The 15,111-nt window shown below is 49.3% G+C and overlaps 2 protein-coding genes across 4 annotated transcripts in view; one reads left to right on the top strand and one right to left on the bottom strand.

Moving 5' to 3' along the window:
- Window positions 1–15,111, top strand: part of LHFPL4 (LHFPL tetraspan subfamily member 4) — a 69,807-nt gene that overhangs the window by 30,412 nt on the left and 24,284 nt on the right. The gene's annotated exons all lie outside the window — the stretch shown is intronic.
- The window catches only part of MTMR14 (myotubularin related protein 14), a 31,452-nt gene that overhangs the window by 4,383 nt on the left and 11,958 nt on the right, over window positions 1–15,111 (bottom strand). For 2 of the 3 annotated variants that reach the window (XM_071756095.1, XM_071756094.1), the window contains exons 10-17: window positions 13,762–13,828; window positions 12,743–12,828; window positions 12,377–12,453; window positions 12,075–12,111; window positions 10,634–10,704; window positions 9,953–10,002; window positions 9,596–9,734; window positions 6,854–7,030 (exon numbers count right to left, since the gene is read on the bottom strand). In XM_071756095.1, the coding sequence (XP_071612196.1) occupies window positions 6,854–7,030; window positions 9,596–9,734; window positions 9,953–10,002; window positions 10,634–10,704; window positions 12,075–12,111; window positions 12,377–12,453; window positions 12,743–12,828; window positions 13,762–13,828 (704 nt within the window). Of the gene's footprint in view, window positions 1–5,665; window positions 5,847–6,853; window positions 7,031–9,595; window positions 9,735–9,952; window positions 10,003–10,633; window positions 10,705–12,074; window positions 12,112–12,376; window positions 12,454–12,742; window positions 12,829–13,761; window positions 13,829–15,111 lie in introns of those variants that run through there. The other variant, XM_071756096.1, reaches the window with a different exon arrangement.

Raw genomic sequence — 15,111 nt, 5'->3', positions numbered from 1 at the left:
AATAGCCAAGGGAGGATAATTGATGTATGCAACCTCCTGCTAGCAAAGGAGAAGGCATGACATCTGATACCTGAATCTGATGAGTCCCTCCAAAATCTCAGAGAAAAGGGGCATAATCACTTGAGACAAACCCAGAGCACTTGGTTTCTGGAGAGCAAGCAATTACTGTGCCCTGCTGCACAGAAGAGTGTACATAGCTGGAAGCACAGCCTGTGGCAGAGCTACTCAATTACACACTACCAAGATCTTCTGGATAATTTATCTAAGATCTGCTGGGCAGATAGCAGTGCACCAGCTCCAGCTCTGCTGGGCCAGGTACTTGCACGCTGTCTTCTCAGCTAAGAATAGCAGTGGTGCACTGCAGCTGCTCCCCAAGAGACCAGGAGAACAGTGAGAAAGACAGTATCTCCCACAGCAAGAAGGACCTCAGCAAGACGGGAAGGGGAGGGTGGGGGGAAAGGCACAGCAGGAAACGTATTTGCTATCTCAATCTAATTCTAAGCCTGCCATTTAACTGGCCTGATCTATACGGGCAAGTTCAAGAAGTCTGAAACACAGCTCTGAGCTGGCTGCACAAGTGGAGAAGTCACACAGCTCCTTGCATGTCAGCTTCCAGTCACTACATTGTCATTTCCACAGCTGCAGGTCAGGGGTGACACCACTGTCTGGAAGTTCAGGCTCTGGAAAGGCATCATAGCAGAAAAAGGAAGGAGTAGATCTCCACCTGCCTTCCACAGCTCTTCTTTGGTTGCTTGATGAATGAGTAGTGAGGTTCAGAGGGGGCTGGGGGTGTTTAAGTAGTGGGAGAACCCCTTTTGCAAAAAGCTGTTTTTCCTGGAGTACATAACGCTGCAGCAGGAGTGAGGGCACTTCACTGAAAGCAGAACAGCAGCACAGACTCTTAAGAAAGACCTTCTGCAAACCAGACAGGGATTACCATCCCCGGAATGCAAGGAATTCATTGGGGAAAGAGCTGTTCAGTGGCACCTACCCCTCTCTCCCTGCCTTTGGAAGATAAAGCTGAGTAAGTCAGCAGGAAGGAGGAGAGCAGGCAGAGCATTTGGGTCCCGAGCAAGGTGCCATCTTGGAAGTGCAGTGGTAATAGTGCAGGAAACCAGGAAAAAGGACAGAGAACTGCTGCAGTTCAGAGGAAGGAGGACGTTGCCGCCTCCTATAGAGTGCAACACAGCCAGACAGGAAAAAACAGGAGTGTCACTCACAGTGACATGGGTTTGAGCTAAAGCAGTGAAGAGGCCTGTAGGCAATGGGCTGGGGCTGAAAGTAGATGGGGACATGATTCTGTCAGAAAAGTAATGAGCTGCTGAACAGAGGAAAGGTTTGGGGTCAGAAAGAAACAAAGGTTTTGAAGAGGGAGACTCTGAGTGGCAGAGGAGGGCTTGAACTACCACTGGATTTCCAGGTGAAGGGAACTGAGCAGAGTTCTGCAGTTCTCACAGAGGGAGAGCAGTATCAGGAGCCTGCCCAGGAGACTGCCTGGTAAATGAAGGAACAAGACCTAGTCCAGGGCCCCAGGGACAGTAAAAACTTCCTCTGCCCAGCATCATCAACTGCACTGGTCAGATGAGACTGTGCTAAAGACAGTGAGCAGGGTGTGGGGTTTCAGCTTCCAGCTGTTGGTTACCCTCCATGGCTGTCAGCTCATCTTAAACCAGCTCTTTGAGAGGGAGCAATTCATCTCTTGAATCCTTTCTTGAACAGGCTCATAAGAGCACTGTGTACCTCCTGCAAGACACTCAGTGGCTCTCTAACCCCTCCTGGGGTCCCCAACCCTGTTAAACAGCTGTGCAGACTTAGTCAAGCTACATCTAACCTAACAGAACATGAGACTAAGAGTTCAAAGCAGCCAGTTCTGTGTCTCATCTCCAGGCAGCAGAATAAACAATTGTGATTAACTGAATAAACTAAATGTGCAATGAGTCCTGGTCATTTATTTCCTGGCTCAGATTTTTGAGCCCACCCAGCTAAGCTAAGACACCGTGGCAGACTTCCTCCCCTACCCTCAATGCCTTCTCAAGGGAGGGTCCTGAGGAAGGGTCACAACCAACAAGCATCTTCAACAGCCTCAACAGACAGCAGGGGCAATGGCTGAATGACAGAGGCAGGGAAGGCATGGCATGGGAAATCTTGCCTTTGCACTGCCAGGGCAGCAGAGCTTCTTGAAAGCTGAGCCCAAGAGCAGCTCAGCTTAAAAGCTTGAGACCAAGAGCAGATTTCCAGGGTGACTGCATCCCAGTGCAATCCAGTCACTGCTAGTGATGAAAATCTCCCTGTTATTTCTACCCCTGAAGGCTCTTTGTAAAGTCTTGCTGCAAAAACCCAGAAAGGGCTTCAGGCCCCAGAGCAAGCTGGGGCTTTTGGGACACCAGGACCAGTCTCAAAACCTGTAAGAGCAAAAGGTTTGTGAACATTACAACCATGCCAGAAGCTGGCTAGCTGCAAGGACAGCACAGAGGGTCTTGGGAAGAAAAGCTGAAATGGTTAAGGGAGATGAGATGCAGCAAGCCTTCAAGTGATGCCTCTGCCACAAACTTCTAATGGCAGACAGAAAGAGAACGAAACAGCGCTTCACACACCCACCTCTTCAGGTCCACGAGTGGGAAGAAACTCCCTCAAGAGTGCAAGATTAACAAAATTAGATTAGCAAAACAGAGATGAGCTGCAAGCTGTTCCATCACATAAGAAAGGACCTCTAGCAGGCCATAAACTGGCAACTCACAGCCTGGAATGGTTCCTTTTAATTAGGTCAGTGCTTCCCATGCAACATGCTGCACAAGATAAAGAGTATTTCAGAGCACATGAACACTTGCCTACTAGAGAATAGACAAGAGTGGAGGCAAAGCAACAGTCAAGAATCCTTCCCTTTCTTAATACATACTTGAGATTGAGTGCCAAGTGCCCAGCTGCTCGGCTCTCATCCTACCTTGTGCTGCCCCCGCTCACCTGCCACATTTCTACACACCTGGGACTATTTGGGAAGCAGCTCACTTGCCAGCATATGCTCTGTGCCTCAAATCAAAGCATTAAGTACCATACGCACAGGCAGGCTGTGGCAACCTGGAGTAAAGGGCAGCCCTCCCCACCTTTGCGTGGGAAGTGCTGGCAAGGAGCACTTGGCAGAGAGCTGTAGTGAGCCCTGGCTGAGTCCCAGGCAGCTATCCACAGCCTGTGTTAGTGCCCCAATGCCTGAGCAGCCAGTCCTCTGCAAGCACAACCAGTTTTGATTGCAGCACAGTCACATGCCAGCCAGCAAACCCATCTTGTAGAAAAAAGTCGTGCAATAATTCCAGAAAGCATTCCTGTAAACACTTCCTCTCCTCCTGTGATTGCTATCCCAAGTGGTCACATCACAGATGCAGCTTCCAAGCCAGGTGGCTGTAAGGAGGAACAAGACACACAGTGCACATGCAACCTTATCACTACCAACAAGACACCCAAACCAAGAGGCAGTAGCTCCTGTCCCTCTCTGTGCTCACTGCACTACCTCCAGACCCATGCCTGAACTGTCTCCAGCCTTTCAAGTGAGGGAGTTCCCTGTGGCTGTTGACTAAAGCAGATCCTCCACAATTTAACTCCTGCAGATCTCGACTTTTCAGATCACAGTACTTTGGGTTTTGTTTAATTGACTTAGCAAAAGCACATTCAACCAAAGATTATCCATCTGTTAATCCACATTAGTGCTATGTGCACACACTAAATCCCTGACACAGATACAGGGTTTTTCTGCAGTGTCATGGGACACTCAGACTATTAGCATCAAAGGCAAACACAGAGCATGGTTTGCAAGCTGCTGCCCGCTCACGGACTGGGAGCTCGAGTCAATGCACACTGTCTGCCATACCCAGAGCTCTGTTTGTAGAACAAGAAGCACCTTGTCTTACTCTGCACATAATCTACGCAGTATCTTCATGCACATTTGCCTTCAGCAGATGTGATTTTAGCATCATGGGATTTATGGGCATCCAGAACTTCTGGATCAGAGCAGGACCCAGAAGAGGGAATGACAGCAAACTGCTGACATGGCCTGGCCAGGAGAGGGGGTTGAATCCCACCAGCTGCCTTGGCATTTGTGACTCTGCTTTAGGACACTGCAGCTCCCCTCCCAGGCCCTGCCCATCTCTCTCTGCTGGCTTGCCTTCCCATTTCCTCTGAAGCTCCCCTACCTGTCAGAACATGGACTACTTTACATGAACTACCTGAAGGGTGCCTGCTGCCATTTTACAAGTAACCATTTTTCCTCAACCGCTGCTGCAGTGGTTAAGTGTTTTGTTGCTATGGCCACACAACCAGAGGATTAGGAAGTCAAGTACAGTAGTTTCTACATCTGAAGAGCCTTGAGTGTTAACCTGCCAGCAGCACCGTAGAGATAAAGGTATTTTTGGCATCATGATCAATCTCTGTGCTCCAGACTTTTCATCCTAATCCCACCATCTTTCAGGGGGTGAAGGGAGAGAATTTCTTCCTTCCTTCCATCACAGACACACTTCTTCTCCATCCAAAATGGGAGTCCTCCTTTCCTTCAGGATGGAAAACAGTGGCTGAAGGTACTGTGACATCCATTACCTGCATGGAGCTCACCACATAAATTCAGACTAACATAGTCCAAGTGGGAGACCAAAGCCAAGCTGAAAGGTACAAACTCTCTCTGGAGACAAACTGTACCACGTTGAGACCCCAAAAGTGCAAGCCATACCAAATCCTGACAAGGCAACACACTGCTCAAGTCCTTTGCTGGCAGAGCCGCTACCAGTGTTAGCCCAGGGAAGGCAGGCAGGGCACAGACCATGGTCTGGCTGATCTGGCAATAGACGAGGAGGCAAAGGAACATGAATGTGCCAGAGAGCTGGTTTGAAAGAGCAGCTCAGTTCAGCTGTTGTCTTGACATTTACACCCACTGCCTACAGGGTCTCCAGGCTTACCTTCTCCAGCCTGCACACTGCTAGGAGTAGAAGAAACCCAGGTGACCCCAGAGATGGAGAGCATCCAAGTGTACACAGTCTCCAGCTAGGGCAAGCATAGCAGACTATCAACCATCTTTGTGTGTAGTGACTTCACCACTTTGGTCTCACAACTGATTATCTTCTTTTGTCTTCTTGGTTTCAGGCTGTGCAAAGCATTTGCTCCCTTTTTATCCCTATTCCCTCCTCAGTTACATTCTTCCCCCCACAGCCCAGACCTTCACAAAAGTAAAGCGGGATTGGGAGTGGTGAAATTTTGCTGTGCTCAAGGGCTACAAAAGCTTTGTGCCATGGCAGAAGCTATAATAATGGTTGGAAAGAAATATTTACAGCAGATGCATTTGCTATATGCATAACCACTGTCTATCTGTTCCCCACCATGCTTGCTGGCTGCCTTAACCCCTGAGAGTGCCAGTTTTGAACACTGGACACCAGCAGGCACCAATAATCCAGAAATTTATAGACATCTCATCCAGAAACAGCCAGAGGCAACGTAATTGCTGGCTTTACCAATTCTGAGCCCCTGGAATGCAGGGATGGTGTGATGAGCCCTCTCCTGCAGTGTTGCTCAGCTTTTCCTCTTTGCTCTTGCAAAGCAAAGCATGGCTGAAGCATCATAAACAGCTTCTCCCACAGCACTGCTGCAAGCTTGCTATCAGCCCAGCACTGAACAGCCTGTTAGGTCTTGGGAATGGCATAGGACCACACAGAGGAATTGTGGTGATACCGTCATGAATAAAAGCAGTGCCCAAGACAGGCTGCTTTTTCTTCCAAATGTTGTCCTCTTCTTGGGAGATTTGTTTCATCTTACAGAGAATGTGGAGGTGGGCCCCAGCAACGACTCAAAAACGTCCTATAAATTTCTTTCCCCTGGGAGAACAGTTCACATCATTTACAAAAACTGTCAGTGATTTTTCCCTAGAATTAAGAAACCTGGTAAGAAAGACTTATAAATTTTTCAATGCTTTACTTGTTTGTCTTTTATTTTCCATGTGAGAAGAGAAAACTAAAATTTGGCTGGTGGCTGTTTCAGAAGGGAATCACTAGAAAAAAAGTCACTGGAAAACCTGCAGAGACTACACAAACATTTGATGCTGTTAACAGCAACCTCTTATCTAAGAGCCTCTTTATCCCCTGTCAGCCTAAACACATGGTGTTTGCTCCACAGGCTCTGTTCTTTCTTCCCCAGCTTCACTCACCACTCTGCTTTGCCCTACCACAGCATCAGACTCCAGAAGGGTGCCAGAAGAGCCTTTGTTATGGCATGAGATTAGGCTCAGGTCCAGGGTGCCCATTCCCCGGTTGCCCAGTGGGAACACGCAGCCTTCCGGGTGAAATCCTTTGTGCTGGCACAGTGCTGACAGCTTGCCCCCAGCAGGTTCTACCTCTGCTTGCCATCCAGCACCCAGAGTTTTTCCCCCCTGCAGTGTCAGGAAGGTCAGCAGGTGGAAAGGGAGACAGGACAGATGCAGAGCGAGGTCTACTTGGTGTGCAAGGCCTCCTACCCCCCATAGCACTGACATTTCAAACCCCTGCAGATGCATTTGGCAGAGAAAGTTCTGCGAGCTCCAAGCATGCAGGATGCAGAGATGCCAAAGCTTGTGGAGCTCAGGCATGCGTTGAGGACAGGCAGAACAGACACCTCGCTGTTATCAGCACAGTTCCTCACTCCTCTAAATGGGCCAGGGCAGGAATTTCTGTGTTTAATGGCCAGTGTTTCACACAAGTTCAGGCTAGAGAGGACCAGGCCCCTAAGGCCTGTTTGTAGATACAAATCTACGTGCTCCAAGGTTCTCACAGCCACACAAGTGCAGCCCCGCAGTCCCTTTACCAGACACTCACTTTGCTGAGAAATGCTCTACTCTGTCCTGTCTCACCTGGATTTGGGCACTTCCAGTGGGCTGCTTCCAATCCTCAGGAAGTTATCAGAATGGGTTGATGAAGAGGAACTGGAGTACTTGACTTCAACCATGCCCGTGGAAGGTAGCCTGTCCTCAGACTGCTGTGCCCTGCTCCAGAGCACAGTCTGTGGTGATGATGCACAGCTCTTCCTCCTGTGGGATGGAGGACTGGGGTGAGAAAGATGGCTTTCCCATGTCTTCCAACTAGGAAGCCTTTTCACAACAGTTTGGATTTTTACCCCAGTAGCTACAAGCTCTTGTTCCCAGTAGACCTGCCCTCCTCCCTCCCAAGGAACCATGAGTCATGGGTAACTGCTCAGTGAGGGGGGTACACTGAGCTCAACCCAATCCATCTTAGCTCATTCTTTTATAGACCAACATCCACGTGACCTGGAAATCAGAGACAGGAGAATGCATCAGCCCACACACATACAGGGAGTGCTTTGTTTAGTCCAGCTGGTAAAAATGCCTCAAGCAAGGGGCCTCCCAGCAGGGAAAGACCATTTCAATCTGCTCTAAACTCTACAGAGTGTATTAGGCAAGGAGCTCAGCCCAGGTGGGAGTTTGTGCCCACTGATGAGGGTGACAGGGACACAATGCCAGTCTTATTTTCCCTTTTAGTGATTACCTTCAGGCACCTCTGACCACACTTCTGACCATGTGCTCAATGCTGATAATCACTCCAGCTGTAGGTGCTTTTCAGTCCTCTCCCTGCCTGTGCTGACAGCCCACCACTGCTCTGCCTTTTTTTTCTAGCCAGCAGATTCAAACTCAGGCATGATTCACTCTCTGTTGCTGCATCAGGCCTTACCTCACAGCACCATCCAGCTACATGCCAAAGAGCCACACACATTTGGGACTAATTCACATCGCTGCTACTCTGTGTTCAGATTTTCCTTCTTGCCTCTTTTTCCAGGAAGGCCCTCAAGAATTTTTTCCCTTTCCAAAATCACAGCAAATTGGACAAAGATATCCCTATGCACTCAAGTAAAAAGGAAAAGTCTAACGCAAAAAAAAAAATCAAGGAGAAAAGATGCAGTTCTTCCTGAAACCTGGCAGGGCACCCCAGCTTTGGCTGAGACCTTGAGCACTGTCAGCAAGTGCAGCTAAAGACAGGCTCATTGTACAGTGGGAAGCACAATATCCTCTTCACTTCTTGAAGGGTGTCCACCCTCAAGCATCACGCCACAGCCTTCCTCAAGCATCATTCATATCACGTTATCATAGCTGCCAACATCTCCAAGCACAGCCTACAGAGACAGGCTGGTACAGCTAAAAACCACATGCCACTCCCTGCAAGGAGACGCTGAGGCTTCCCGTTTCAGGACAGCACATCCCCTCCTCTCCCCCTTCATGTTATGCACAGCCCAGCTCACTCAGATTGTATCAAGCCCTAACTGTTCTCCAGACTACAGAACCACTACAGCCTGCAGCAGGACACCCCTGCCCAGACCCGTTGCTAAGAACCCTTGGCAAAGGCTCACAGTCATCCCTTCCCCAAGCTCATGCCCACAGCATGGACACTTCACATCTTGTGAAAATCACATGCAGGTTTTATGCTGCAGGATCCAGCCTGTATGTCCTGAGCACTCAGAGCAACACAAATGCTTCCAGTTTACTGCCCTGCAGCCAGGAAAGTGGAAAATTGTTCTCTACTTGCTGCAGACACTTTGCTGTGGATCACAGGCCCTGTGAGTCAAAGAGGACTCTGTGCTGCCCACTTGGCAAACACAGTTTGGGACTCCCCATATCCATTTTATGATTCTGCAGGAAGATTCTCTCTTCCCCTCTTCAGCATTTTATAAATTAAATCACAATGTGCTTTAGAAAGGTTGCTGCCACTAGGATGGCTGCAGGCTCAATCCCAGAAGACTTCCAACTGCCTCCAGCACAACCCAGATTTAATTTAAAATAATTGCAATATAAAATAGCATCTTCACATGTGCTGAGGGAGAGAAGAGAAAAATTAAACTGAGAGGGGCAACCCTACAGCAAAGTTCTGAAATCCCCAAACAGCACCAGAAACTCCACAAGCAGGCACAATGCTCATCTTACAGTTGCCAGACATCTTCCCAAGTCCCACCTGCATCTCCAGGCAAGTCCTATGTGACCCTCTATCAACAGGGAGCACTGAGAATTTCATGCTCTCCCCCAGAAGTAACTCTAAGCAGTGCTGCAGGCAGCAACATGCTTTCAGCTCACACACCTCGTGCTATTAGGGGGGCTAAAGTTATAATATATAAAGAGGGGATTCTTGCCCACCCAGCCCACCTTCCACTAACGGCAGACATTCCCTGTAAAATCTTTTCCATAAATTGATTAAGCTTCATTTTAGGGCATCTAAACTTTTCTCCACTTTTCCCCTGAGGAGGCTGCTGCCAAATGTAATTTTTTCTGGTGGTTTGGAACCATCTCTTAAAAGTAATGAAATCCTTTCCAGATAAAGCTTTACAGTGCAACTGGTGAAAATGAAACAAAACTGCTTTATTCCCATCAGAGGACAAAATCCTACAGAAGCCTGACATGAGGTATCTCCAATTTTTGGTGCAGAAGTTTTGCAGCACAAGTTGCAGCAAACGCTGGTAGCCAGCTTCCTCACTCCACTGTCAGGAACCTATGCCACAGAAAGCAGATCTAGAGCAGACTTCAGAGATATCTTTTCTACTGTACTCAAAATTTGTCCCTTTTGTTCTCCAGCCCAGAGTGTTAACTCCTCACCATGCTGCTTGAGTCTGTGCTCCTGCTGGCATCAGCTCCACTGCTTCATAGGTGAAGCTCCCAGCTGCTCCAGGAGAACTTTCCATCCCCAGGGAGAAGTCACTGCTCAGACTTGTGGTGCTGCCTCGGTCTCTCTGCTCTAGAGAAAAGAAAACAGCCACATGAAGGCCAGCCTGGCCTCACTCACCTCTTCTCTCTTTAAGCAAGACACTTCCCCTGTGCCTGGGGAACAAGTTCTTGCCAGGCCCCAAGGGAAGTCTACCCATTTGCAGTCACCTGGGTGCTGGGAACCCAAGCCCCCAAGCCATCAACCATTACCAGCACCCAGGGGTGCTGATGCTTGGCAGCAGGACTCACTGAGCATGCAGATCTCTTCCAGGGTGAAGCCGGGTGGCAAACTCTTCCTTCTGGGGAAGGAAAGGCAGAGTTACCTCAGCCACGCCACAGAGCTGCCTGAAGGCTGGCAGTAGCCAGGTCTCTGCAGCACAGGGTGGATCAGGGCAGCAGGGAGTTGGCTGTGTAGGGGGCAGAGGAGTGGGGACGGGGCCAGTGTGCAGTATCCGACCCTCCTAACAGTCCCAGCCCACACAGCCTGACTCTGAGCAGGTGGCAACAGGCTGCAGGCAGACATGTGCTTATTCAGAGCCTCCAGGGTGGGCTTTGTTTCTTTCTAACTCTCCTGAAATAGGAAGGGGTTAATGCTTAGTGCTGTGTTAAAAAACAGCCACTACATTCCCCCCAGCAGTGCTGATGGAGCTTGCTGTGCAGCCTGCTCAGCCTGAGCACACACCTCTGGGTTCACCCGTGCTGAAGCAGCCAGGGACAGTCATTAAGCAGAGAGCACGTTTCAGCATGGACAGTTTTTCAGAGCACAACATGGCACCTCATAAGCCTCGGCCCCATTTCGCAGCCTTCAGAGTGCAGAATAAATTAAAGAAAACTGGGCCAGGACACCAGGGCTTCCATTTCCCCAAAGGAACAGCACTAACAAGCTCTCTGGCTCTGCAGCCCATGCAGCAGCAGGCACAGGCTCCTTACCTCTGTGACTTCACAGCAGAGAACTCCTCAGAGGTGATGTGCTTCAGAAAATTGAAGCAGAAAAAGAAAATCTGAGCAAAAGGAAAGAAAAGAGAAGTTCAGGAATGAACCCGAGGCTCCATGCAGCCTCTTATCTTAGCAGGGAGGTGCTGGCACAAAGGAGATAGCAAGAAATCTGCAGCTATCAGCCTCCAGTGTGCCATGGGCTGCCACCATGCCATCCTGGGCCTTCTCTTGCACATTAAACTGACCCTCTGTTCCCTGTCACAGAGAGGCCCAGAAAGGAAGGCATACAACAAGTCTCCTTATCAATGCCTTGCACACATGTTGCAGGCACACAGCAGGTACGTATGCCATTAGTGCAGAACCAAAGAGAAGGTCTTCAGACACTCAGGTAAGCAGCCAACCCAGCAGGACCAGCAGGGCTAGTGCCACATGCTCCACCTTCACCTCATAGAACCCGCAGTCCCCAGCCTGGCCAGGGACCTGCCTGCTCTGCAGCATTTGCCCCACTGTGCCACTGCCACCCATCCACCTGCACAGAGCTGAGCCCTTCTCCTGCAGCGAGGAGCAGGGAGTGTTAGAGGCAGCCATGCACTCCCTCTCCTGCTCCGGCTACCAACTCTGTTCTCGGCCAAGCAGGCACCAGAGCAGAGCTGCCAGGCTGGAGCCAGCAGAGCTCTGGAAAAGGAATGAATGGGAGGAATGATACTAGTACAGGAGTCCTGGATCCCTGAAAGATGGAAAATAGGCTAGGGTCCTGGCTCTGCTGTTCAGAGGCAGGGGATTCCCTAGTGAGGTAAAAGTCTGAGGAGCAGAGGATTAGCAACAGGGTTAGACATACTCCCCACCTCTAAAAAGTGATGCTGCAATATCCTGTAACTATAGTCAGAGCAATCATTTTTTTGCTGTTAAACAGTGAAAGATTTCAAGAGAATTAGTTCCACTAATCTTAACTGCCCCCTAGACTCATTTGTGCACCCACAAATACACCCAGCTAAATACACACACCAGGACCAGCACAAGCTGCTCCGTGAGCTCTCAGTGACATGCCAGCCACATGCAGCTGCAGCATGCAAGCAGGAGGGCTGGCACTCAGGACAACCACACAAGACCATACAGCTTTATTTCCAAGTTCCCAAGAGTCACATGCCTTAAGCATCATCCCTTCTCACTGCTGAGCTGAATAGCAAGTCCTAGAAGACTTATACCAGGGACTTGAATACTGTTGGCACAGCAGGGGAACTCTAGGCTGAGAGAAAAGCATTCCCACACCTTCTGCATCAGACAGTGATGGGGCAAGGCTCCTACCTCATTTTTCCAGTCTTTATAGAGCCCAGTCAGAACACTGAGATATTACCAAAAGCAAGCAGTGAGAGTAAGCAAATAACCCTGAGAACATAAAGCAGTGCTCAGCCACTGCCCCAGGCCAGACACTCACCTCTTCTCCTTTACTGAGTCGATCGACTAACATGTGCCTGGAAAGAGAGCAAAGGAACCTCAGTAACACACTAACTAGAAGCCAGACTCAGCAGAAGAGCACAAGCCATCAAGAACAGCCAGATGCCTGAGCCCCCAGGCCAAAAAAAAAAAAAAAAAAAAAGCCTCAGCACCTTTTGTCACAGTCACCAGGAGCTGCCCAACATCCACCTTTGGTTGTGAGCAAGCACCACAGATGACTCCCTGAAAGTTTCTCCTCTGCTGAGCAAGGATGCATGTGCAAGTAAAACATGGTGTGCCTACCCAAAGAGAAACCAGTCATAGGCCACTGTCAGGTAGAGAATCTCAGACGGCTCCAGGGACACGTGGATCAGCCCATCCTGCAAAGCAAATGAGAACAGCTTCCAGGTAGCAGCCCTGGGGATTGGGATTTGAGAATTCATAATCTACTGTCATGATGATCCAGGATGCCCAGCTTGCTCTACCTGCCTCTCATACCATGCCTGACAGCAGGACAGCACGTTGGGCTCCACATCAAAGCCAATCCACATGCTCTCTGAAGCCAAGATAGGCAAAAGGAACGTGAACTGTCCCACCATGTCCTGGAGGCATAGTCAATCAATCTCCAAGCAATCAGCCCCAGAAGCAGAGCAAGTCACAGGTACTCACAGCCCATAAGGAGAGGCGCAGCAAGGAGATGAAGAGAGGAGTTCGATCCCAGCCAGATATACAGTGCACCAGGAGGCCGCTGTCATCTGTTCCAGGTGGGCAGAGAAGGGAAAAAACCCAACAGGATATTGTAACAACAGCAATGGCTTCTCCTTATGGCAAATTTGCAGCGACAAGTTATTCTGCACCCCCGTAGCCTGGGCTCAAAGGCAGAGCTCAGCCACCAAGAGAGAACATTTCCTCTTGAATACGGCATCCAACAAATCGCTCAGAATGTCCTGGGATGTCAGCAGCCCCAGCTGATGTGCCCTCCTGGTCCTGACAGCTGCTCAGGACATGAAGTCACAGTACATGAACATCACTTTGCTACTCAGACATGCATTGTCCCAGCTGCAACCCACTATCACAACCTATCCCCACATCAGGGATAAACATGCTCCAATCTTCCTTCTGATACACACTGAGCACAGACACACACAGGGCACTGCTCCTGCCTCTCCAGAAAACTTGCAGCATGCCCCAGCAGAACAGCCACAGGAAAGTCTCCATCTCTCCAGCAGTGCCCAGTACAGTCACAGTGCCCAGAGGGAAGGGGATGCCAACACAGAACAATATGCACCCTTCAAGGGGTTGGGGTGGCTATGATGACAGAGGAGAGAAAGGGCTCTTAAATAGGCACTTAACAAGAACCCACATTAGGGGGACAAAAAACAGATGTTCAGCAAATAAAGAGTCAACAAGGAGGGGAACAAACATTTGTTCTGTCCAGCTTTAAAGCACTAAAACCTTAGGTAAAGGTTTCAGATATTCTTCCACCCCGGGATTCTTTCAAGGGATCAGCAGGTTCATCTCTGGGAGAGGAGCTGGAGAACTGAGGTACTAGGACCATTGAGGTGAAACTCTAGAAAGCAGCTTTTCTGTATTGGGAACTGATCCACTGTGACACTAATCCATCAACTGTTCTTCCAGAGAAAGCAACTGTTCCAGTTAGGCTGCTGGGAGCAAGGAATTTATCTTACCATCGCTGTTGATGATGGAGATCAGCAGCTTCAGGTAGTTCTGTGTCTGTTGCACAAGGTCCCAGCTCTATGCAGAAAGAGAAATGTTGAGGGTAAGGGTCTGCCCACAGTTCAGAGCCCACCCTACTCTTGACTTCTCTATCCAGAACACCACCACAGCAGATACAACCCTGTGGCCATTCCTCAGAGTGACAGACTCCCTCAGTGCTCTATTCCCCCCATTCTCTGCACAAAGAACTTTGGGACATGAGACGAGAATGGAAAAAGCATCATAAATACAAGGCCATGACTCCTGTCTGCCTGGCTGACACAGAACCTACACACCTGCAGCCCCAAAGCTCCAAGCAGACCATGTTCAGAGACTAATGTGAGCCAGCAAACACCTGCAGAGTGCTGACCCAGTTCTGCATGCTGGTACTGTACCAAAGGGCTCAGCAGCCACGTTACAGCTGTGCACGGGATGCAAGCCAAGGTCAGCAGCCCCTTCCTACAACCCAAAACTCTCTGGCCCTTGTAAATGGCCCCAGCAGGCTGCCTGTGGAGCCACTCCCAGTAATGCCCAAGCAACAGCAGTATCACAGGGGAGGGTTCTGAATTCAGAGACTTTCCAGCATTATAAGAAATGCAGGTGGAAAATATCACTACAAGCTCAAGCATGCTGCTCTTCATCTTGACAAGATCCAGAGAATTTCAGCAATCTGATCAGAGCCAGACTAGCTCAATTAAAATAGTAGAGCACTGGCAAGGAAATGGCAAGAAGAGGGTCACATGTTTCATCATGACAGTGTTAGGCTGGTGCTGTAAATGACATCTGATCCTCAGCAACAGAACGCTTGCTGTGTGCTTGCACGTGTGCACCTAACCACACTTCAGACTACTGTCACATGAAGAACACATCACCCTGCTGTGATGCCTGCACAGCAACAAGAGTAGGTAAAAGCAGGGGGGACACTCAACCTGGGGCAGAAAAACACACCCTTCCAAAGTCTTTTATCTGCCCAGTATGATCTCGTGCTTCTGCCAGAAGGAATCAACTGATCATACAGCCTGATCTCTCTATACCACAAACCACAGTTTTGTTCAGTTGCTACATATACAGCCTGAAGCTTGCACTTGGCAACACCTCTGCCCAGAGAAGCATCTCAACTAGGGGTAACAGCAGCACATTCCAACAGATCATCCTCAAAAACTACATGAAAGATTGCTTTTCCTTATCTGAAGGTCTGATTTCAGACCATAGATATTGCTTCCTGTGCTGCTTTTCTTCCCCAGATTGAAGACTCCTTCAGAATTAGTATTTTCTCCCTGCAAATGTTCTTACATATTAATCAAGCCAACCCTCCATCACTC

This window comes from Heliangelus exortis, chromosome 12, assembly GCF_036169615.1.
Source record: "Heliangelus exortis chromosome 12, bHelExo1.hap1, whole genome shotgun sequence".
Classification (NCBI taxonomy): domain Eukaryota; kingdom Metazoa; phylum Chordata; class Aves; order Apodiformes; family Trochilidae; genus Heliangelus; species Heliangelus exortis.
This window is presented reverse-complemented; position numbering and strand designations above follow the sequence as displayed.